Source organism: Bubalus kerabau, chromosome 4, assembly GCF_029407905.1.
Source record: "Bubalus kerabau isolate K-KA32 ecotype Philippines breed swamp buffalo chromosome 4, PCC_UOA_SB_1v2, whole genome shotgun sequence".
NCBI lineage: Eukaryota > Metazoa > Chordata > Mammalia > Artiodactyla > Bovidae > Bubalus > Bubalus kerabau.
The window spans coordinates 29104700-29130333 of record NC_073627.1 but is presented as its reverse complement, the minus strand read 5'-3'; the positions used below and the strand labels follow the sequence as shown (position 1 = coordinate 29130333).

Below are 25634 nucleotides of genomic sequence, written 5' to 3'. Positions count from 1 at the left end.
ACTTCTTGGAAGGAAAGTTATGACCAACCTAGATAGCATATTAAAAAGCAGAGACATTACTTTGCTAACAAAGGTCCGTCTAGTCAAGGCTATGGTTTTTCCAGTGGTCATGTATGGATGTGAGAGTTGGACTGTGAAGAAAGCTGAGTGCTGAAGAATTGATGCTTTTGAACTGTGGTGTTGGAGAAGACTCTTGAGAGTCCCTTGGACTGCAAGGAGATCCAACCAGTCCATTCTGAAGGAGATCAGCCCTGGGATTTCTTTGGAAGGAATGATGCTGAAGCTGAAACTCCAGTACCTTGGCCACCTCATGCGAAGAGTTGACTCATTGGAAAAGACTCTGATGCTGGGAGGGATCGGGGGCAAGAGGAGAAGGGGACGACAAAGGATGAGATGGCTGGATGGCATCACCGACTCTATGGACGTGAGTTTGAGTAAACTCCGGGAGTTGGTGATGGACAGGGAGGCCTGGCGTGCTTCGATTCATGGGGCCGCAAAGAGTCAGACACGATTGAGCGACTGAACTGAGCTGAACTGAACTGAATATGTGGCATATACCATGCCATGTAGTCAAAAAGAAAGTACGTTTTTAGTTCCGTTTTTACAGATGAAGAAATTGAGACTTGGGGAAGTTAAATGGTGTGTCTAAAAAAGGAAGATCTAAGCGAAGATGGAAACAAAGTTAAATGGGGAGTTCTGGGGGATGTGGAATGCCACAGGAAGGGGGAAGCAGGTGACCCCGGGATGCTGGAGGACACTAGAGCAAAGGGCCATTTTGTCATTAAGGTATGGAGTTTCCTACTAGAAAGGAAGAGCAGTTGTCCTAAAGGCGAAAACCTGTTGTTCTAACTACATGTCCTGGACTGAGGTCAGCACTGCTGGACCAAGGTCCTTTAGGTTTTGAAGCCCAGGTTTGGAATTTCCTTCCCTGAAATAATGGATTCCTCACGTGCTTTGCTTTGAGAGAACCTGATGCTGTGCACAGAGTCCAGGAAGTAAATATGTGATCACCTCACATCCTCCAAGAGGCTTGGTTCTATGCTGTTGCCGTTTAGTTGCTAAGTTGTGTCGGACTCTTTGAGACCCCATGGCCTGTAGTTCATCAGATAGATCTATTTCATGATTCTTTTAGATGATACATTCCTGTAGTATCATCTAAAAATATTTTTTTATTCTGTAACTTCCCTGGTGGTCCAGTGGCTGACTCTGCACTTCCAGTGCAGGGGGCCCAGGTTCAACCCCTAGTCAGGGAACTAGATCCCACATGCTGCAACTAAGTTCTCACACTGCAACTAAGAATTCTGCTTGCAGCAATGGAAGATCGAAGGTCCTGCGAGCTGCAACTAAGACCTGGTGCAGCCAAATAAATAAAAATAAATAAATATTTTTTAAAGTATTTTTTACTCAGATTTGCAACTATATATTTGCATTAGGGAGCTATAGTTGTGCCTGAGTCTAGAGCATGGAATGTGTCTTCCCTACCACATACACTCCTCTTTTTCTCCATTTTCTAAGAAAATAATATTTACTAGTCACCGAGAGTCTTAGCACTATGTTAAGCGGTTATTGGATTATTGGATTATTCAGTCCCTACAATAATCCTGTAAAGTAGGAATATTTATCTTTATTTATAGTGGAAGAAGTGAACTCAGGGATGGGAAGAAATTCATCTCTGAGGTAGTAAGGGCAGAGTCAGTTTCATGTCACTCCAAAAGCTAGTGCTTATCTGTATATTTCATTCATCCCTTCACTCACAGATATTTAAGGAACAGCTGGTTTGTACCAGCAGTTGCTGTATATTGGGGATACAATGATGTCCAAAGCAAATACACCCCTGTCCTCAAACAGCAACTTGGGTTGAAGTAGCAACTCATCAGCAATGAGTCTAGCGTGGGAGACAGAACGGAAATAGAAAATGATCAACTAAATATTGACGGTGGTGGTGGTACCCACCGTGGGGACAGTAGAGGGGGCTGTGAGGATGTATAATGGGGCCACTAGCAGCAGCTGAGGTGAGGAAGGACAGGGTCAGCTTTCCTGAGCAGGTAGTGTTCAGCTGAGACCTTAAGGACAGACTTGGAGTTCAGTTGAGCAAAGAGTGAAGAGAAGGAGGTCCCACGTGAGACCCTAAGGGTCGGAGGGGCCATGTCTGGTCCTTATGGGCCAGCAGTAGAGAGTGCTTCCAAGGCAGACGCGGATGCAGCTTGGAGCTCATTTGAGCAATGCTGCGCCCCAGGGTGTATTTGTTTCCCTGGTAGCTCAGTTGGTAAAGAATCTGCCTGCAATGCAGGAGACCCTGGTTCGATTCCTGGGTTGGGAAGATCCACTGGAGAAGGGATAGGCTACCCCCTCCAGTATTCTTGGGCTTCCCTTGTGGCTCAGCTGGTAAAGAATCCACCTGCAATGTGGGAGACCTGGGTTTGATTCCTGGGTTGGAAAGATCTGTTGGAGAAGGGAAAGGCTACCCACTCCAGTATTCTGGCCTGGAGTAAACTGTATAGTCCATGGGGTCGCAAAGATTTGGACACAACTGAGCAACTTTCACTTTCATATAATCAACTCCACAGACCGTGTCGGTATTCCAGCTCCTGGTCTCCTTCTTCAGACATGGTTAGGCCTCTGGTTGCCTTGGCTGGGGACGGGTGTCTGGAGGAGCAGAGACCTCAGTGTCGGTAACTTGTGTGGCAGAACCGATAAACAGGTGTTGCCAGTGTTGTATTTCATCCTGTTTGTCTCTGGTTTGCAAAATTATTTAACATTTTTTAGTCTCATGATGGTCCAAGTCCTATGTAAGCTACCTAGGGTACAAACATACATTTATTTGCCTTCCATTTAAGAGGCTACAGTTGTTCTATCAATATTACTCTTCAGATGTGTTTATTTACCACCTGCTGTGTGCTGGGCATTGTGCTAGGGACATAGCATGAGCGAACAGACATGGTCTCTGTCCTCCTGGAGTTTAAGGCCCCACTTGGGGCTGGAGGACAGAGAGGCAGGGGGAGTGAGTCAGGGAGATGGGGCTGGACAGGTAGGCAGGGGTCAGGCCTTGCAGGCCTCACAGGTCGTGACAGTTGTCCAGGGCTTCTGCTCAGAATGGTGGGAGGCCACTGAAGAATCTCAGTCAGGAGAATAGAACCAGCAGGTGTATTTATGAAAGATCACTCTAGCTCCTCCTTTGGTGGAGGTGGAAGTCATGGGTATGAGAGCTATTTAAAAGGTAGGATCAGTGGTAATACGTTCATTCTGGGCTGAGACAGAAGAGGGAAGTTCAGGGCTGATTTGTTTTCTGACCTGTGTGCCTGAGATCAGAACCCAGAGGAAGGACTTAAGTTCAGTGTTGAGTAAGATGTCTTTGCAGTAATCTAGGTGGGGTGTCACACAGCATGTGGAATCTTAGCTCCCCAGCCAGGGATGGAACCTCTACCCACTGCAGTGGAAACGTGAAGTCCTAACCCCTGGGCTGCCAGGGAAGTAAGTCCCCACCTTTTCCTTATTGAGAGAGCTGTCAAAGTGGGACCAATGAAGTGGTCTAATGAGAGTACAGTTTTGCTACATTTATGTTGAGGAAAGATAAAAATAAGATCTCCTGCCACCCTGGAAAATACTGTCCACAAATGTGGAGAAGGAAGTGTTCTATTATTGAACAGGCACTAACCGAAAGTGGGATGCAATATAGGTAGTCTGCTAATGAGACTACGAAACAGAAAACAAACTCTTACCATTTATGGACCATTGCATACATAGTCTCAAGGTTAATGATGGTTTGTCTTCTTGTAAAAAGGTGAGACAGCACCATTTCCTGTCTGTGCTTTCATCCTAAATTCACCTGGTGATTGGGGTGGCCGTCTGTGCTATGTTTCGGAAGGAAAAATAAAGCATCCTTAGTTTCTTATTTATTTATTTGGCTGCACTGGGTCTCCATTGCTGTGCATGCGCTTTCTCCAGTTGTGCTGGGCGAGAGCGACTCTCTAGCTGTGGTACGCTGGCTGCAGTAGTTGGGCTCGTGGGCTCTAGAGCACAGGCTTAGCAGTCGTGGCCCATGGGCTCAGTTGCTCCATGGCATGTGGAATCGTCCCAGACCAGGGATCAAACCTGTGTCCCCTACACAGGCAGGCGGACTCTTAGCCACTGAACCATGAGGGAAGTTCATTTCTGGAAGAGGCTGAAACTAATTAGGTGAAGTTTGGTCACATGGGCCTCAGTATCAATGACTCCATTTTGAGCATACTTTCTTGTTTTAACACCAGTTCTTCTTTAACACCAGTCTCAAAGCATGAGACCTTTGGTAGGTAATGTTATGATTTTATGCGGAAATAAACCCTCCATTTGTCTGCTCCGCAAGCTTGTAAATATGGGGATGGAAAGTGATACTGAATGGCATTGTAAATTCTGCTCGGAAGCTAAGGAAATTCAGTGGCCTCTCTTTTAGATTCTACCTGAGCTGTCCCTCCCGTCTTCTGAAGTTCAGGGTAACCTGAGACTTGGCTCCTAAACTGCTTACTGGAGGTTCAGATCTGTTGATGGCAGCTGAAGTGATTGAGTATTGCTTACCAGTAGTTTGAATTCATTTGCTGTAATCAGCTCTTTTTTTTTTTTGGCTGAGTCATATTCCAGTTCTCTCATCAGGGACTGAACCTGCACCCCTGCAGTGGAAGTGCAGAGCCCCAACCACGGGACCGCCAGGAAAGTCCTCAATGAATAATTTTTAAATTATGGTAATTTTTTTTCAGACAGTGTTTCTCAAATGGTTACTCTTCAAAAAGTTTGTTTAGAATTTTTTTTTTTAATATAACTTTGTAGGAAAATGTCTGTTATATTCATTGGTGTGTTGCATGTTGTAGAAGGGTCTCAGTTAATGAAAAAAGAGAAGGTTGATTCATTGTTCATTGGTGAATGAAAAGAGATAAGGAAATTTTAACTACAGTTGACCCTTGAATAACATGGGTTTGAACTACAAAATCCATAGGTTTAGAATAGGCAGGTTATTAAACAAACAATCAAAAAAAAAAAAAAACCACCAGTAACTATACCAGTCTCCAAAAGGGAAAATCAGTATCTAGAGTTGCTGCAACGTAGTATCAGAATGACACTGATGTAGTAGTATCAGTTGTAGTATCAATGTAGTATCAGTTGTTCAAAAAAAAGTTATAAGATTGAAAAAAACCAGAAAGTGTGACTTGAACTCAGGGGGTAAAAGCATTCCATGGAAGCTGACCCTGAGTTGGCCCAAATGTTGGACTTAGAGGACAGAGACTCCAAAACAGCTCTTATAAATATGTTCAGATAACTAAAGGAAACCATGTTTAAAGAGTTAAATGGAAATATGATGACATTGATCCTACAAATACATAATCTGAATAAAGAGAGCATATAAAAGAGAGCCAGGTACCAACTCTGGAGCTGAAAGGCACAATAACTGAAATGAAGAATGCTTTAGAGGGACTCAGATGCTTTTGAACTGTGGTGTTGGAGAAGACTCTTGAGAGTCCCTTGGACTGCAAGGAGATCCAACCAGTCCATTCTGAAGGAGATCAGCCCTGGGATTTCTTTGGAAGGAATGATGCTGAAGCTGAAACTCCAGTACCTTGGCCACCTCATGCGAAGAGTTGACTCATTGGAAAAGACTCTGATGCTGGGAGGGATTGGGGGCAGGAGGAGAAGGGGACGACAGAGGATGAGATGGCTGGATGGCATCACTGACTCTATGGACGTGCGTCTCAGTGAACTCCGGGAGTTGGTGATGGACAGGGAGGCCTGGCGTGCTGCGATTCATGGGGTCTCAAAGAGTCGGACACAACTGAGCGACTGATCTGATCTGATCTGAGTAGCAGATTTGAGATGGCAGTCAAACTTGAGAAAGATCAGTAGAAATCATTCAATCTAAAGAGCAGAACAAAGGTGGAAGGCAAATTAAGAGAGCTGCAGATGCCCACAGGATATCAAGGATATCCACAGGATATGTCCACAGGATGTCCACAGGATATCAGGCTTTGGGAGTGCCAGAAGAACAGGAGAGAGAGAATGGGGTAGGAAAAAAGTATTTGAAGAAATAATCTCCTAATATCTCCAAATCTGATGAAAAATGTTGTATTAGTTTCCTATTGTTGCTGTAATAAGTTACCACAAACACAGTAGCTTAAAACCCCACAAAGCTATTCTATTATGGTCTTGGTGGTCAGAAGCCCTAAAATCAAGGTGTCAGCAGGCCATGTTCCTTGTGTAGGCTCTGGAAGACGGTCTGTCCACTGGCCTCCCCCCGTCTCCAGGCCACCGGCATCCGTTGGCCCAGGGCCTCCTCACATCACTTCAACCTCTTGTTGCTCAGCATTTGTCGTATCTACTCTATGACTCAATCGTCCCCCCTCCCTGTGTGAGGACTCCTGTAATTATACTGGGCCAGATATATTCAGGATAATCTCCCCATCTCAAGGTCCTTAATTTCACTACATCTGAAAGTCCCTTTTACCGCATCAGTTGGGTAACATACTCACTGGTTATGGAGGCCCGCATATGGAATCCACCCATCTTTGGGGTGTATTATTCAGGTTACTATACACATTAATATACACATCCAAGAAGCCCACGTTAAATATAAAGACACATATGGATGGAGAGTGAAGGGATTGAGAGAGCCATGCCAGCACTAATGAAATAGGAGTAGCTATATTAATTTTAGAGAAGACTCCTGAGTAAGGACAGTGATCAGGAATAAAGAAGGACGTGGCATAATGATAAAGGGGTCAGTACTCTAAGGTGACATGACATTCATGAATATGTGTGTACCTAACATCAAAGCGTCAAGCTACACGAGGCAAAAACCGATAGGACTCCAAAGAGACATAGATGAATTAGCGTCACTGGAGACCTCAATATACCACTTATTGGAAACGGAAAGATCCAGCAGGCAGAAAAGCAGTAAGGATGTCTTCGAACTCAATAGTACCATCAGTCACCTGAGTATCACTGACATCTGAGTCTGCTTCATCCCACAACAGTACATCATATATTCTTCTGAAGCTGGACCGTGTTCTGGGCCATAAAAACACACCTTAACAGATTTAAAAGAATAGAAAACAGACTGTCTGCTCTGAGACCACAATGGGACTAAAGTAGAAATCAGTAACAGAAAGCTGGAAAATCCCCAAATACTTGCAGATTAAACAGTACATGTCTAAATAACACATGTCAACAAAGAAATCTTTAGAGAAACTTAATATTTTGAACTCAGGGAGCTCCCTGGCAGTCCAGTGGTTAGGCCTCGGTGCTTTTACTGCCGTGCCCCAGTTTCGGTCCCTGGTTGGGGAACTAAGATCTCACAGGGCTGCACAGAGTGGTGAAAAAAATTTGGGAGGGGGGAACTAAATAGAGATGAAAACACAGCTTATACACAACGTGGAGGAAGTAGTGAAAGCAGTGCTTAGAACTGTATAGCATTGAATACACGGATTAAACAAGAAGATCTGAATCAGCACTTTAAACTTCCACTTTAGGAAACTAGCAAAAGAGCAAATTAAATCCAAAGTATGCAAAAAAAAAATTATAGAAACTCGAGTGGGCCTGGGACAGTCAGGTGACTCGCTCTGCAGTAACCTGGTCTCCGGTACCATCAAAGGTCCAAATCAAGGCCCACCCACCTTGCTGCCCATGAAGATGCCACTGCCACTTGACATTGGCCAGTTTGTTCCTCTTGATGTTCTATTTGGTGGTATTTTTTAGCTGGCTTTACTTTACCAGGTTGATACTTAGAGTGTAGCTAATTATTCATTCATTAATTTCTAACCTAATTTTAGCAAAGTGGAGCATGAAGGAGAAATTATAGAAACGCTTGAAGAGAAACACACAGCAAACTCCCATATACCCACCGGGTGTCAATCCCGGTGTCAAAGGCATCGGCATTTTGTTACACTGGGAGCAAAGAAACTTAGATCTTGCATTTCCTGGTTCATTAGTTTGATTTTAAAATGGTTTTGTTTTCACCTTATTCTGTGGCTAAGCTTATTAATGCTAACATGACCAGAAAAAATTTGTTATTTAACAGTATATATTGACTTTCTGGTTTAAATGCAGTTTAAAAAGATAGCCTTTTTGTTGTTACATACTCTAACAATAAATGTGGTGAAAGCATAAAAGACATTTTTGATTTAAGGTTTTGTTTTTTCTTTTAATATAAGCTCTGGACTTTGCCAAGTAATTTTTTCCAAGCCTGAAAAGGCTCTGAGTGAGAAATATGGGGGGAAATCGGCGTGGGGAAAAGTAAAGCTGCCAACAGTGTTTGTTCAGATAAACAGCTTGACTGATGGCCGCTGCGGCCCTGACCTTTGGCGACAGGGCTGTGTCCTTGGGGGGTGATTGGTGGGGTGCTGGAAATAGTGACAGGGCCCAGCAAGGCTATTTTTAAGTGAAAGCTTAGCGCCTGGCTCTGGAAAACCCTCTCTGGTTACTCTGCTTCTTTAGTCCTTCCAGGATGGAGGGTCCTTTCCACATATTTTCTGGCATTAAAGTGAGGATGCTTCAAGTGGAAGCATTATAAAAACTGCCTCAGAGTAAAGGGCCTTTCATAGTTACATTTCACAATTATGTTTTCAGTTCTAAAAATAACTTGGAGTTGGAAATCAGAGTGAACCATCATCCTAAGTAAATTGTCTAAGAGAAAACAGTGGAGCAAGGCAAATCTATCCAAATCCATGAGGAAATTAATGTTAGAATTTTTAAATTATCTGATTTCAGCCATGAACCTACTTGAAATTAGATAGCATTTAATGTTTTATCCTTTATGAGTGACATACTTAAATATGTTTTATTGTAGTAAAATACACATAATTTAAATTTACATCGTTAACCATTTTTAAAGGTATAGTTCAGAGGTGCTAAATATGTTTATAATGAACCGCTATCCCCACCATCTATCTCCAGAATTTTCATCTTGTAAAATGGAAACTTTGTACCCATTAAAACACAGCTCCCCATTTCCTTCCCTGCCCCCAGCACCCGGCAACCCCCAATTTTCTGCCCCTAAGGATTTGATGACTCTAAGTAGCTCATGTAAGTGGACTCATATAGTATTTGCTTTTGTGTCTGGCTTATTGTACTTAGCATAAACGTCTATAAGGTTCATCCGTGTTGTAGCATGTGTCAGAATTTGCTTCCTTTTCAAGCTGAATTGTGTGTATATATCCGGTTGTGTTCACCTATCATGTTGCTTGGGTGGTCTGTGTTTTCTCTGTTGTGCATAATGCTGCTGTGAACATGGGGGCACAGGTATTTTTTCAAGACCCTGCTTTCAGTTCTTTTGCACGTGTATCCAGCAGTAGAATTGCTGGATCATATGATAATTCTATTTTTAATTGTTTTGAGGACGCTCCATAGTGTTTTTTTTTTCAGTGGCAATACCATTTTACATTCTCACCCACGGTGCATAAGGTTCTAATTTCTCCATATCCTCCCACTTTGCACTTTTTGGTTTTCTGAAAGAAGTCATTCTAATGGGTGTGAGGTTGTATCTCATTGTATTCATAGTTATTATTTGCATTTTACTAATGACTAGTGATATTAAACATCTTTTCGTATACTTACTGGCTGTTTTTATATCTTCTTTAGAGAAATGTCTATTCAAGTCCTTTGCCCATTTTTGAATCAGGTTGTTTTGTTTCAAAGTTTAGGAGTTCCCCATATTAGATATTTGCTGTCTTATCAGATATATGGTTTGAAAATATTTTCTGCCACCCTGTGGGTTACCTTTTTACTCTGTGAATAGTGTCTTTTAATGCACAACACATACATTTTCATGAACCAGTGTATCTAGTTTTTCTTTTGTTACCTCTGCCTTTGGAGTCTTATCCAGGAAATCATTACCAAGTGCAATGTAAAATCAGCTTTTGCCTGTTTTCTTCTAAGAAATATGCTTTAGGTCTTACATTGAGGTCTCTGATCCATCTTGAGTTTATTTTTGTACAAGGGTCCAAATTTGAACTTTTGCATGTGGATATACAGGGTTTTTTTTTTTTTTAATTTAATTTTTTGTTTTTGGCTGTGCCACACAGCATGAAGAGGGCATGAGATTGAGCTTTGCTGCCTGCAGTAGAAGCATGAGGTCTTAAACCACTGGACCACCAGGGAAGTCCTTGGATATCCAGTTTTCTCAGCGTCATTTGCTTAAAAGACTGTCCTTTTCCCATTGAATTGTCATGACATCCCTATCAAAAATTATTTGCCCGTATATGCGAAGGTTTATTTCTGGGCTCTCTATTCCATTGGTCTATGTCTGTCTTTGTGCCAACACACTGCTTTGATTACTCTAGCTCTGTACTAAGTTTTGATACTAGAAAGTGGTTCTTCCAGCTTTTTTGCTCTTTTCCAAGATTCTTTTGACTGTTCGGTTCCTTTGAGACTCCATGTGAATTCTGGGATGAGTTCTTCTTTTTCTGCAAAAGACACAGTAGGGATTTTGATAGGGACTGAATTGAATCTGCAGATTGTTTTGATTAGGATTGACATTTTAATAGTAATAAGCGCTCCACTTCATGCACATGGGATATGTTTCCATTTACTTCTGTCTTGTCTAATTTCTTCCAGCAATATATTATAGTTTTCATTGTATAAGTCTTCACCTCCCTGATGTGTTCTTAAGTATTTCATTCTTTTAGTTGTTATAGTAAGTGAAATTGTTTTTGTGAATTTTTTCAGACTGTTCATTTTTCATGTATACAAATACAACTGATTTTTTGTGTGTGTGTTGGCTTTGTGTCCTGCTGCTGAATTGATTTATTCTAACACATTTTATTTTACTTAAAATTTTTATGGATTTATTTGGCTGCACCAGTTGTGGCATGCGGGATCTTTAGTTGTGGCAATGTTGTAGCCACGGGTTCTGGGAAACAAACTCACTCAGGAGGACAATGCAGATAGTGGAAGGCAGTTTATTACACTGGTGGGCCCAAGGCAGAGTCTTCTCTTAGCCAAGGACCCCAACCAGTTTTTGTGAAAACCTTATATACCCTAAGTGTACATGCTCAAACCCACCTCCCCAAATTCTCTGAAACTAGTCTGAACAAAGGAAAAGAAAGATAAAATCAAAGTTAACCCGTTATTCGTATGCCTTAAACCTGTGATTCATATGCCTTAAGCCTAGGTAGTTAACAGTGGACAATTATCAATAGGCCTGTGGTCATACCCCAATAAGCATAATAGAATCTATGATACTATTTGGTTACACAGATAATTAGGGTATTCTTTTAGGCGATGGAGAGTCTAGGTACAAGCCCTGGGGCTCTTCCATTGGGGAGGGGGGTCTGGTTTTCCAGTTGGTATGTCGTTTCCATAGATATCGGGCATGGAGCTCAAAGTCCACAGTCTGGCCCAAGATGGAGTCCTGCTTTCAAGATAGAGCCTGTTCTGTCTGTTTCCTCCTTCAGCAAGTGGGACTTTTTAGTTGCAACATGTAGGAAGATGACGCAGTAGAAGGACGTGCACTCCTCTTCTCCTGCGAAAACTCAAAATTACGACTCACTGCTGAACACCCATCGACAGGAAAATGTTGGATTCCACCAAAAAAAGATATTTCTCATCCACGGGCAAAGGAGAAGCCCCAACAAGGAGTAGGAGGAGTGAAATCACATTTAGAATCAAACCCCATACTCGCCAGAGGTGTTTGGAGGTCTCAAACAAAAAACCTTGTGTGCACCAGGACCCAGAGACCCCACAGAGACTGAGCCAGACCTGCCTCTGAGCGTCTTCTGAGGAGGCATGGGTCAGCAGTGGCCTGTCGCGGGGACAGGGGCTCTGGCTGCAGTAGACCTGGGAGGCACTGCATGTGACATAAATCCTTTTGGAGGAGGTGGCCATTAGCCGCACCATAGAGCCACTGAGCAGATGACCCACAAACTGGAGAACAATTATATGAAAGAAGTTCTTGCACTGTTGTGAAAGTTCTAGGACACACAACAGATTCCCCAGTCTATGGATCGGGCAAAGGGACTGAGTACCCCCAAGGAATTTGACTTTGGAGGCAGTGGGATTTGATGACAGAACTTTCACAGGACTGGGGAAACAGACTCTTGGAGGGCACAAACAAAACCTTGTGTGCACCAGGACCCAGGAGAAAGGAGCAGTGACCCACAAGAGACTGAGCCAGACTTGCCGTGAGCATCGAGGAGTCTCCAGCAGAGGCGTGGGTCAGCAGTGGCCTGCCACGGGGTCGGGGCACTGGCTACAACAGTGCTGGCAGAAGCCCTTTGACCCCTACCATGCTTGGCCTCAGGCCAAACCACAGGAAAGGCACACAGCCCTCCCAGCAACAGGAAATGGATTAAAGATTTACCGAGCATGGCCCCACCCATCACAACAAGACCCAGATTCCCCCACAGCTAGTCCCTCCCATCAGGAAGCTTCCACAAGCCTCTTATCCTTAACCGTCAGAGGGCAGACAGAATGAAAACCATAATCACAGAAAACTAACCAGACTCATCACATGGACCACAGCCTTGTCTAACTCGATGAAACTAGGAGCCGTGCCCTGTAGGGCCACCCAAGACAGATGGGTCATGGTGGAGAGTTCTGACAAAACGTGGTCCACTGGAGAAGGGAATGACAAACCACTTCAGCATTCTTGCCTTGAGAACCCCATGAACAGTATGAAAAGGCAAAAAGATGACACTGAAAGATGACCTCCCCAGGTTGGTAGGTGCCCAGTATGCTACTGGAAAAAAGTGGAGAAATAGCTCCAGAAGAAATGAAGAGGCTGAGCCAAAGTGTAAACAACGCCCAGTTGTGGATGTATCTGGTGGTGAAAGTAAAGTCTGATGCTGTAAAGAACAATATTGCATAGGAACCTGGAATGTTAGGTCCATGAATCAAGGTAAATTGGAAGTCACACGGGAGATGGCAAGAGTAAACATCAACATTTTAGGAATCAGTGAACTAGAATGGACTGGAATGGGTGAATTAAATTCAGATGACCATTATATCTACTACTGTGGGCAAGAATCCCTTAGAAGAAATGGAGTAGCCCTCATAGTCAACAAGAGAGTCTGAAATGCAGTACTTGGGTGCAGTCTCAAAAATGACAGAATGATCCCTGTTCATTTCCAAGACAAACCATTCAATATCACAGTAATCCAAGTCTATGCCCCAACCACTGATGCTGAAGAAGCTGAAGTTGAATGGTTCTATGATGACCTACAAGACCTTCTAGAACTCACACCAAAAGCAGGAAGTTAAGAGATACCTGGAGTAACAGGCAAGTTTGGCCTTGGAGTACAATATGAAGCAGGGCAAGTCTAACAGTTTTGCCAAGAGGATGCACTGATCATAGCAAACACCCTCTTCCAACAACACAAGAGATGACTCTACACGTGGACAATACTTTGGCCACCTGATGTGAAGAACTGACTCATTGGAAAAGATCCTGATGCTGGGAAAGATTGAAGGCAGGAGGAGAAGGGGACGACAGAGGATGAGATGGTTGGATGGCATCACCAACTCAATGGACATGAGTTTGAGTAAGCTCCGGGAGTTGGTGAGGGACAGGGAAGCCTGGCGTGCTACAGTCCATATGGTCACAGAGTCAGACACAACTGAGCGAGTGAACTGATGTAGGATCTAGCTCCCTGAACAGGAGTCCCTGTTCAGGAATCCGGGCTCCCTGCATTGGGAGCATGGAGTCTTAGCCACTGGACCACCAGGGAAGCCTAACACATTTTAAAACACATTTTGTGTGTGTGTGTGTGTGTTATAATCCTTAGGATTTTCCACAAACAAGATCATATCATCTGCAAACAAATAATTTTCTTCATCCTTTCCAGTTTAGATGTCTTTTCTTTCTTTCTCCTGGCTAATTGCTCTGGCTAGAATTTTCAGTCTGTGTTGAGTAGAGGTGGTGAAAGTCAGTATCCTTGCTTTGTTCCTGATCTTAGAAGAGAAGCTTTCATTCTTTTATCATTGTCTGATGTTTGATGGAGGTTTATTAGTATATGACTCTTAATTGTGTTGAGTAGTTTCCTTCTATTCCTATTTGTTGAGTGCTTGTATCATGAAACAGTGTTAAATTTTATCAGATGCTTATTTCTTAATCAGATGCTTTTTCTGCATCGATTGAGACAGTCATATGTTTTTATTTCCTTCAGTTGATGTGGTGTATTACATTGCTTACCTTCATATGTTGAGCCAATCTTGCATCCCAGGAACAAACCCCACATGGTTGGGATGTATAATCCTTTTACTATACTGCTAAATTCGGTTTGTTAGGTTTTTTTTGTTGAGGATTTTTGTGTCACTGTTCAAAAGGGATACTGGTCTGTAGTTTTCTTACAGTGTTTTTTCTTGCTGGTCTCATGGAATGAGTTAGAAAGTGTTCTCTCCTAAAACTCGGGAGTTGCAGCTGGCAGCTGCCCTGGGGTGGGCTGTGTGCTGTGTGGCCAGCATGCCTGTTTGGGTGGTTTTAACTTTGAATCAAAGCTTCAGGTGAGGCTTGTCCTCTAGACAAGCTACCTTATCACAAGTCTAGTCATTTAACTTTTGTTTCTTTTTTTATCATCAGTCTGTCTGTCTGGGCTGTGAGCGCCATGAAGTCAGAACCAGTGTCTCACGGGTCCATTGCCTTACAGCCCTGGCCCACCCAGCTCCTGGTGCAAATGGCAGCTGATGTGCCATTGATGAATGGGTGGGCCAGAGCCATCCTGGAGCTGAGCTGAGCTGAGAGGCTCTGCACGTGACATGTGGATGGAAAATAGAGAGCTTAGTCTTTTTGCTGAATGCCCTTCAAGATGGCTGCCTGTGTGAAGTTCCTGTCCGAAATCCTCCCTGGAAGTGCTTTTTTTCAGTCACTTTATGAATCAGCAGGACGTTAGTGTTTACAGAGTGCTGCCCATGTGGTTTCTCATTGGAGTAGTCAGCCCCATTTTGTAAGTTAGCACAAGTTAGTTGCAGAGAGTAAATCTGCTCGCGTGTCAGGGACACAACAGGTGAACTTGAACTTCCCTCCCCAGTGCCAACTTGGTACTTTTTCTGCTTTACCACTGCAGTGACTGCCTTGTGTGGTTTCTTTTGGGGTGATGGTACAGGTCTGGTGTGTGTTCTAGGAAGAGGGCAAGGTCACGTGGGCATCTTCTAGTAATACTAAATTCATTTTATAAAGCACATTGGAAACCAAAATTGTTTTTAGTGACATGGTGTCTGGGCAGTTATCGTTAAGTGTGGTTTTTAAAAACCGAAGGCAGACTTTGGCCCGTAATAAACAGTTAGCCTCCAGCATCCTGTGCTTGTGTCGGCCGTCCCCCCTGCAGGGTCTGGAGCTGTGTCTGGCACCCCTCTTGCCACCTTCCCTGCCGGACTGTGGGCAGTCGGTGCTCAGCGTCTTACTGCAGAGCAGTGCCTGCTTCAGCATGGTTGCTTTTCTAGGACGGGACGCCCCAGAGCTGGTCTGAAATACACTCAGGCCTTCCTCTTGGTTCTGTCTTCACTAATGCTGGCCTGCATTCCTTTAAACTGGGGGCCCTAAGGCTGGCATCTTAAAATACACCCCACAAGCCACCCGTCCGTGGCTCGTTCCAGCATTCCGGGGAGGGCTTGCTGACCTGAAGGTTTCCTCTGGCCTCCGGTCTGAGTCACTCAGCTTCAGGTCAAAAGACCAGAGAAGATTCGGTGTCGGGACCTGCCACTGGTGAAGTGTCTGCCGCCTGAGGTAGGTTCTGTTTTGTCTTTCCTGTCGAAGATGGCCTTCACTGCTGCTTCTTGTACGCTTAGGACCACAAAAGAGTGGCTTCACTCTGTTCTTACTTTCTGAAATTAGATATGTATTTTCAGATATGGGTCACAAGCATGACCTGTAGCTTAGGTCACCTTTAGCAGAACAGCTGTGTGGAACTAAATGTGGGCTGTGGGAACGGGAGCCTGACTCCTGTCGCTGCCAGGCCCCTCCTTGCCGTGTGGCCTCCGTGTCCTGCCGCCCAGTTGGAACTCCTCTCTACCCTTTCGCCCCATTTTCTTGTGCTTAACATGGCACATTATTTCATGACTGACCCTGACAGACCTGAACTCATCATTATCTTTGACTTTGGAGGGTTCTTTGATTTTCAGATGTGGCTGTTAACGGTTCAATTTCTGTGTGTGGTTTTTGAGTGTATTCTAACAACCTGTTTTTATTGAAGTTTCCGTTTATTTTAGTTTTGTGATTGTTTGAGAGAAGAAGGGGATCTTAGGAGCAGATTCCATCTGTGAAATGCAGTGTAGGATTTTGACTGAAGGATAGAAAATGGAACAGATGGCATAAGCGGTGACAAGCCTACTTCAAGTTGATTCCTCGGCGCTCCAGATTGAGGTTCTGAAGGCCTGTCTGAAGAGCCTCATAGAGAGCAGGAGAGCAGTGCACACCCACGACCTTCCTGCCACCCGCAGGGGCTCTTCCACTTTCATACGCTTGACTTGGGCCTGAAAACACCGGCCGATCCTGGGCTCCTGCCTCGTCCTGGAGAGCGTGGGCGTGGCTCCCAGTGTGTGGTCCTGCTTCCATTGCTTCCAGTCCAGGGGACACCTGGCTGGTGTGTCCCCGCCTCCCTCTCTCCACGTGCTTCCCATCCTGTCTGACTGCACCTCGTGCTATAAGCTCATCTCCAAATGCTGGGAATCGTGAACAAGATTTTTTTCCCCACTCCCCCCTTTTTTTTTTAACCTCCAGTCTTATATTCCATTTATATCTACAACTAGCAGTTAAGCATTTGGATATAAAATGCAAAACATATAAACACATGTGCCATGTTAAACTGCCCCCCTCCCCGCCAATACACACCCTTTGGTTTATATAGGAGATTTCTTTCCTGATCAGGAAATATGGCCAGCAGAAACTCAGTTCTTTTCTGCCCTTTTGCTCAGAAAAGGCCCAGACACCGCACCAAGGCAGCGGGGCTGAGTTACTTCTGTGTCTTGCTCTCTTGGCCGCCCGCACCGGTGGGAGTGAGACAGAAAGGAGTCGGCACAGCTGCCTCTGAGAGTCTGGGAGACCCAGGGGCCCATTCGTGTGGCCGTGTGCATGGCAGAGCAGAATGAAAGTTGGGAGATCTTTAAGAATTTGAGAAACTCCCAGAAAGAGGTGTGATTGTCAATGTTTGCAGCTTCACCTGTTCAGGGAAGTGATGCTGAAATTGAACCTGACTCTAAAATAAGTGGCTTGCTCTGGGGTGTCCCTTTTCCCACCATCGTCCTGAGCTGCTGGGCGGAGTGGGTGCTGGTTTCTAGTTTACTTTACGTTCTGATTTTGAGACCTTGCCAGACTGAATGCAGGTGCACTCTCCTTACAGAAAGCGGGCCGAGAATGGACCCCCTTGTCCTGGTGCCGTATTTGCCTCGGGCAGAGTGGTCCCCGGGGCCGGAAGACCTGGGCTGGCGGGCGATGTGTCAGGTGCTCCAGGAACACCAGATGTGTCCGAGACGGTGTGTGGCTCCTCTTCTCTTTATGTCCGAGGTGCTGCCTTGGGCTTGAGCAGGTGCATGGAGCTGCGTTTGTGTCGGTGGTGTGCTTTGCTGGGTGGGTTTATCTTCATCCTGCTCCTCCCGGGCCGTGAGAAGCAGGTGGACGGGACACTGCAGTCCCCGTCTGCTCTCTCCTTGCTGTGTCAGCCTCCGTGACTGTTGTGGCAGCCACATTTTCTTTTTTTTGTTTTTAAACTTTGATTTGGTGTTGTGTTAACTTCTGCTGTACAACAGAGTGACTCAGTTGTATATATACTTCTTCATATGCTTTTCCATCATGGTTTATCACAGGATATTGAACATAGTTTCCTGTGCCATACAAGTAGGACCTTGTTGCTCATTCATTCTATATATAGTGGTTTGCATCTGCTCTTTCCAAACTCCCAACCCTCCCCTCCTCCACCCTCTCTCCCCTTCAGCAACCAAGAGTCTGTTCTCTATGTCTCAGTCGTTTCTGTTTTACGGATGTGTTTGCTTGTGTCGTGTTTTAGATTCTACATGAGTGATATCATATGGTATTTGTCTTTCTCTTTCTGACTTACTTCACTCAGTATGATAATCTCTAAGTCCATCCATGTTGTTGCAAATGGCATTATTTCATTCTTTATGTGGCTGAATAGTATTCCATTGCATGTGTGTTTGTGTGTGTATGTATATACACCACATCTTCTGTATCCATTCATCTGTTGATGGACATCGAGGCTATTTCCAGGTCTTGTAAACAGTGCTGCTCTGAACCTAACGATGCACGTATCTTTCCAAATTATAGTTTTGTCTGGGTGTATGCCCAGGACTGGGATTGCTGGATCACATGGCAACTCTAGTTTTAGTTTTTTGAGGAACCTCCATACCGTTTTCCATACAGGCTGTACTAACTTACATTCCCACCAACAGTATAAGAGGGCTCCCTATTCGCCAGACCCTCTCCAACATTTACTGTTAGTCGTCTGACTGGAGAGAGTTGGCCCCTCACTGTGGTTTTCATTGGCATTTCTCTCATGATTAATGGTAATGACCATCTTTCCATGGGCCTGTTACCCTTGAACGTCTTCTTCAGAGAAATGTCTATTTAGGTCTTCTCCCCATTTTTCGGTTGGGTTGTTTGTTTGTTTTATTATTTACTTCTGTGAGCTGTTTATATATTTTGGAAATTAAGCCTTGTTGGTCACATCATTTGCAAATATTTTCTCCCAGTCTTTTCACTTTTTTTTTTTCAGTCTTTTCATTTCCTTTGCTGTGCAAAAGCTTGTAAGTTTGATTAGGTCCCATTTGTTTATTTTTGCTTTTATTTTTATTTCTGTGGGAGACTAACCTAAGAAAACATTGGTACCATTTATGTCAGAGAATGTTTTGCCTGTGTTTTCTTCAAGGTGTTTTATGGTGTCCTGTCTTATATTTGGGCTTCCCTGATAGCTCAATTGGTAAAGAACCCACCTGCAATGCAGGAGACTCCAGTTCTATTCCTGGGTAAGGAAGATCCGCTGGAGAAGGGATAGGCTACCCAGTCCGTATTCTTGGGCTTCCCTGTAGCTCAGCTGGTAAAGAATCCACCTGCAATGCAGGAGACCTGGTACAGTCCCTGGGTTGGGAAGATCCCCTGGAGAAAGGAAAAGCTACCCACTCCAGTATTCTGGCCTGGAGAATTCCATGGACAGTCCATGGGGTCACAAAGAGTCAGACACATCTATAAGTCATTTTGAGTTTATTTTTGTGTATGGTGTGAGGGATGTGTTCTAACTTCATTGATTTACATGTGGCTGTTCAGGTTTTCCAGCACCACTTGCTGAACATACTTTTTTCCCCCATATTGTATGTTCTTGCCTCCTGTGTTGAAGATTAATTGTCCATAGGTCTTTTTTTTTTTACTTTTATTTGCATTTATTTTTTGTGGCATTAATTCCCAAGCCATATGTTTTTGTTTCTTCAGTTTCTTCTGGGATATCTTTTTCTTCTGTGCAACCTCCTCTTCTGGTTTAGGAACAATCTGTTCTTTTTCAGGAAGGATCATCTCAATGTGGCAGGGAGAGCTCATGTAGGGGTTGATCCGACCGTGAGCTCTGTAAGTCCTGTGCCGCATCGTGGGGGCTTTGTTCACCTGGATGTGCTCAATGACCAGAGAATCTACATCTAAGCCCTTAAGTTCAGCATTACTCTCTGCATTTCTGAGCATGTGCAGTAAAAATTCAGCACTCTTTTTGGGCCACCGACCCTGCGTCCAGCCCCACTGTTTGGCCTGTGCACACCTAGCAGCTCCACCGTTGTAGCGACGCAACGGCACACACTGCTTCTTAAAAGTGACATCCTTCAGATACTTAGTGGCTTTTCGGATATGCATACCCTTTATGGCCTGGGCAGTTTTCACAAATGCTCTTAAAGTGAACACGAAGATTTGAGCCTCTTGATTTGGATGATTTTGTGGAGTTTTCTGGGTCGAGTGAATAGTGCACCATTTTTAGGGGTCACCTCAGGCTGCTTACTCGAAAAGGGTCTGTAGGTCTTTGAATTTATTTCTGAGCTCTGTGCTCTTTTCCTGTGATCCACGTGTCTATTTCTGTGCCAGTACCATGCTGTTTCGATGACTGTAGCTTTGTAGTATTATCCGAAGGCTGGAAGTATTATCTTATGTGTCCTGCTGTGTTCTTTTTCTTCAGGATTGCTTTGGCAATTCTGGGTCTTTAATGGTTCCATATAAGATTTAGGATTATTTGTTATAGTTCTGTGAAAAATGTCATAGGTAAATTGATAGGAGTCACATTCAGTTCAGTGCAGTTGCTCAGTCCTGTCCGACTCTTTGCGACCCCATGAATCGCAGCACGCCAGGCCTCCCTGTCCATCATCAACTCCTGGAGTTCACTCAGACTCACGTCCATCGAGTCAGTGATGCCATCCAGCCATTTCATCCTCTGTCGTCCCCTTCTCCTCCTGCCCCCATCCCTCCCAGCATCACAGTCTTTTCCAATGAGTCAACTATTCGCATGAGGTGGCCAAAGTACTGGAGTTTCAGCTTTAGCATCATTCCTTCCAAAGAAATCCCAGGGCTGATCTCCTTCAGAATGGACTGGTTGGATCTTCTTGCAGTCCAAGGGACTCTCAAGAGTCTTCTCCAACACCACAGTTCAAAAGCATCAATTCTTCAGTGCTCAGCCTTCTTCACAGTCCAACTCTCACATCCATACATGACCACAGGAAAAACCATAGCCTTGACTAGACGGACCTTTGTTGGCAAAGTAATGTCTCTGCTTTTGAATATGCTATCTATGTTGGTCATAACTTTCCTTCCAAGGAGTAAGTGTCTTTTAATTTCATGGCTGCAGTCACCATCTGCAGTGATTTTCGAGCCCCCAAAAATAAAGTCTGACACTGTTTCCACTGTTTCCCCATCTATTTCCCATGAAGTGATGGAACCAGATGCCATGATCTTCGTTTTCTGAATCTTGAGCTTTAAGCCAACTTTTTCACTCTCCACTTTCACTTTCATCAAGAGGCTTTTTAGTTCCTCTCCACTTTCTGCCATAAGGGTTGTGTCATCTGCATATCTGAGGTTATTGATATTTCTCCCAGCAATCTTGATTCCAGCTTGTGCTTCTTCCAGTCCAGCGTTTCTCATGATGTACTCTGCATAGAAGTTAAATAAGCAGGGTGACAATATACAGCCTTGACGAACTCCTTTTCCTATTTGGAACCAGTCTGTTGTTCCATGTCCAGTTCTAACTGTTGCTTCCTGACCTGCATACAGATTTCTCAAGAGGCAGGTCAGGTGGTCTGGTATTCCCATCTCTTTCAGAATTTTCCACAGTTTATTGTGATCCACACAGTCAAAGGCTTTGGCATAGTCAATACAGCAGAAATAGATGTTTTTCTGGAACTCTCTTGCTTTTTCCATGATCCAGCGGATGTTGGCAATTTGATCTCTGGTTCCTCTGCCTTTTCTAAAACCAGCTTGAATATCAGGAAGTTCATGGTTCACATATTGCTGAAGCCTGGCTTGGAGAATTTTGAGCATTACTTTACTAGCGTGTGAGATGAGTGCAATTGTGAAGTAGTTTGAGCATTCTTTGGCATTGCCTTTCTTTGGGATTGGAATGAAAACTGACCTTTTCCAGTCCTGTGGCCACTGCTGAGTTTTCCAAATTTGCTGGCATATTGAGTGCAGCACTTTCACAGCATCATCTTTCAGGATTTGAAATAGCTCTACTGGAATTCCATCACCTCCACTAGCTTTGTTCGTAGTGATGCTTTCTAAGGCCCACTTGACTTCACATTCCAGGATGTCTGGCTGTAGGTCAGTGATCACACCATCGTGATTATCTGGGTCGTGAAAATCTTTTTTGTACAGTTCTGTGTATTCTTGCCATCTCTTCTTAATATCTTTTGCTTCTGTTAGGTCCATACCATTTCTGTCCTTTATCAAGCCCATCTTTGCATGAAATGTTCCCTTGGTATCTCTAATTTTCTTGAAGGGATCCCTAGTCTTTCCCATTCTGTTGTTTTCCTCTATTTCTTTGCATTGATCACTGAGGAAGGCTTTCTTATCTCTTTTTGCTATTCTTTGGAACTCTGCATTCAGATGCTTATATCTTTCCTTTTCTCCTTTGCTTTTCGCTTCTCTTCTTTTCACAGCTGTTTGTAAGGCCTCCCCAGACAGCCATTTTGCTTTTTTGCATTTCTTTTCCATGGGGATGGTCTTGATCCCTGTCTCCTGTACAATGTCACAAACCTCATTCCATAGTTCATCAGGCACCCTATCTATCAGATCTAGGCCCTTAAATCTATTTCTCACTTCCACTGTATAATCATACGGATTTGATTTAGGTCATATCTGTATGGTCTAGTGGTTTTCCCTACTTTCTTCAATTTAAGTCTGAATTTGGCAATAAGGAGTTCATGATCTGAGCCACAGTCAGCTCCTGGTCTTGTTTTTGCTGACTGTGTAGAGCTTTGGCTCTACATCTTTGGCTGCAAAGAATATAATCAATCTGATTTCGGTGTTGACCATCTGGTGATGTCCATGTGTAGAGTCTTCTCTTGTGTTGTTGGAAGAGGGTGTTTGTTATGATCAGTGCATTTCCTTGGCAAAACTCTATTAGTCTTTGCCCTGCTTCATTCTGTATTCCAAGGCCAAATTTGCCTTTTACTCTAGGTGTTTCTTGACTTCCTACTTTTGCATTCCAGTCCCCTATAATGAAAAGAACATCTTTTTTGGGTGTTAGTTCTAAAAGGTCTTGTAGGTCTTTATAGAACCGTTCAACTTCAGCTGCTTCAGCGTTACTGGTTGGGGCATAGACTTGGATTACTGTGATATTGAATGGTTTGCCTTGGAAACGGACAGAGATCATTTTGTCGTTTTTGAGATTACATCCAAGTACTGCATTTCGCACTCTTTTGTTGACCATGATGGCTGCTCCATTTCTTCTGAGGGATTCCTGCCCACAGTAGTAGATATAATGGTCATCTGAGTTAAATTCACCCATTCCAGTCCATTTCAGTTCGCTGATTCCTAGAATGTCGACATTCACTCTTGCCATCTCTTGTTTGACCACTTCCAATTTGCCTTGATTCATGGACCTGACATTCCAGGTTCCTATGCAATATTGCTCTTTACAGCATCGGACCTTGTTTCTATCACCAGTCACATCCACAGCTGGGTATTGTTTTTGCTTTGGCTCCATCCCTTCATTCTTTCTGGAGTTATTTTTCCACTGATCTCCAGTAGCATATTGGGCACCTACTGACCTGGGGAGTTCCTCTTTCAGTATCCTATCATTTTGCCTTTTCATACTGTTCATGGGGTTCTCAAGGCAAGAATACTGAAGTGGTTTGCCATTCCCTTCTCCATTGGACCACATTCTGTCAGATCTCTCCCATTAAGTCTGTATATTAGTTTGGGTAGCATGGCCATTTTAACAATATTCTTCCAATTGAAGAACATAGGATATCTTTCCATTTCTATGAATTACCTTCTATTTCCTTTATTAATGTTTTATGGTTCTCAGCATATGTCTTCTACCTCCTTGGTCAGGTTTGTTCCTGAGTATTTTAATTGTTTCATGCTATTTTTAAAGGGATTGCTTGTTCATTTCTGATATTTCATTGTTAGTGTAAAGTGATGCAACCAATTTCTGTATGTTAATATTTAGTAGTATTTGTTTATTTCTAAATTTTTGGCTGTGCTGGGTCTTCATTGTGGTGCAGGCTTTTGTCTAGTTGCGGTGAGCTGGGGCTGCGGTCTAGTTGCAGTATGTGAGCTTCTCATTGCAGTGGCTTCTCTCTTGTGGAGCACAGGCTCCGGGGAGCTTGGGGTTCAGTAGTTAGGGCACGTGGGCTCAGGAGGTGCAGCTCCCAGGCTCTAGAGCACAGGCTCAGCAGTTGTGGTGCGTGGACTGAGTTGCTCCATGGCATGTGGAATCTTCCTGGACCAGGGATTGAACCTGTGTCCCTGTATTGGCAGGCAGATTCCTATCCACTGTACCACTAGCGAAGTCTGGGATATGGGATTCTGTCTCTTTCTTCCTGTTTGTTACTTGAATTAAACCAGGAGGTTTATGAGTCATAAACATTAAATTATAGCAGTATTTGATGAGTCTCCTTTATTTCATAAACCAGAGAGCCCTTCAGACAACCTTGGAGATCTGATTGCTGTGAAACCGATTCCTGGGCTTTAGTTAGTGATGGGTGATGATGCTGCTGCTGGTGCCAGCCGTGTTCACTGAGCTCTTACCCTTGGCCAGGGACCGTACTCATACTTCTATGTGTTCATTCATCCTTCGCAACAAACCTGTTTTACAGACCTCGCATTACAAACTCGGGTGCCAAGACCCCAGCGGAGTGGCCCCCACTCAGGCTGGTAAGAGGCCAAAGCCGGTTGTGCCAGCAGGGCGAGGGCTCGTCTTTGAGCCCCTGTGCTGCCACTGCCGTGTGTTCGTGTCCTCCAGATGGTCTCGGAAACTCTGAATTTGGGAGGCAACAGGGCTGCGTGTTGGTGCTTGGTGCCTTACTTTTAGCCTTCAGTAAAGCCTGAGATGGGCAGACTCCACAGGGCTGTGGTCTCTGGAAAGCTGAGCCTGTTATCCTTCCATAAGCAGTGTCCCCACCTCCTGGGCTTCCTGGGCAGTGGCTGGGCCTGGGTTATTTGAGCCAAGCAGCGTGCTCCTTCTTGGGACCTACCTGGTATGAGGATCTTGGGTTGCCATGGGGATAAAGCTCTTCCCGCACAGCCGACCTGCTGGGTTGAAGTGTACCCACAGTCTTCGGGGTTGGGCCCTGTGACGGCCCCCAGGCAGCACCCACAGATCCACGGGTGCCAGAGGCGCTCCTGCCTGCTCTGAACCTCTCTGAGAACTTCCTGGGTGCCAAACAAAGGACCTGTAGGTCCTCGCCTTGCTTCTGGGGCTCAGCCCCACCTGAACGTTCAGTTGAGGGCAGGCATTGGTGCCAGTCGTACCCAGGTAAAGAGCTAGGTGCTTTGGAAGCCACTTGGATTGCCAGGACATCCATGTGTGGGCTTGGCACAGTGTCAGGTAAGATGGGAATGTGCCCACTTAGCAGACAGTAGCTGGGGTGTTTCAGAAGTAGATTAAGTAGATTAAGTGGAGGTTGATAGGAAAGAGTCATTTTTGCAGATGTTTGTCCATGGATGTTAATTTTTTATGCTGATTAAGAATTTTAGGTGTATGGGAAAGGCAGGTGAAAAGTTAATCTGAACACTGAAATAGCTTTGTTGACAGTTCCGATTGGAACAGAGCCTGTAGCTTAGATCGGGATGGCCCTCGCAAACCTGGATGTCAGGGTCAGCGCAGCGCAGGCATACAGGTGGCCTGTGAGGGCTCCATGTGTTCCCGCCTTGGAGGCACCAGAGTGGGTGTGTCATGGGAAGGGGGGAAGCACATCCTTATATATGTGGGGCTGAGTGCTGAAGAATTGATGCTTTTCAACTGTGGTGTTGGAGAAAACTCTTGAGAGTCCTTTGGACTGCAAGGAGATCAACCCAGTCAATCCTAAAGGAAATCAGTCCTGAATATTCATTGGAAGGACTGATGCTGAAGCTGAAACTCCAATACTTTGGTCACCTGATGTGAAGAACTGACTCATTGGAAAAGACCCTGATGCTGGGAAAGATTGAAGGCAGGAGGAGAAGGGGACAACAGAGGATGAGATGGTTGGATGGTATCACTGAC

The 25634-nt window shown here is 44.4% G+C and overlaps 1 protein-coding gene and 1 pseudogene across 6 annotated transcripts in view; one reads left to right on the top strand and one right to left on the bottom strand.

Moving 5' to 3' along the window:
• Positions 1 to 25634, top strand: part of DHRS7B (dehydrogenase/reductase 7B) — a 44551-nt gene that overhangs the window by 4225 nt on the left and 14692 nt on the right. For 2 of the 6 annotated variants that reach the window (XM_055576267.1, XM_055576262.1), the window contains exons 1-2: positions 15659 to 15676; positions 17289 to 17421. The exons of 2 other annotated variants lie outside the window; for them this stretch is intronic. In XM_055576267.1, coding sequence (XP_055432242.1) covers positions 17303 to 17421 — 119 coding nt within the window. In that variant the 5' untranslated portion in view covers positions 15659 to 15676; positions 17289 to 17302. Of the gene's footprint in view, positions 1 to 15432; positions 15677 to 17288; positions 17422 to 25634 lie in introns of those variants that run through there. 2 more of the 6 variants (XM_055576265.1, XM_055576261.1) reach the window with 2 other exon arrangements.
• On the bottom strand, positions 19179 to 19910 carry LOC129649169 (60S ribosomal protein L17-like; annotated as a pseudogene).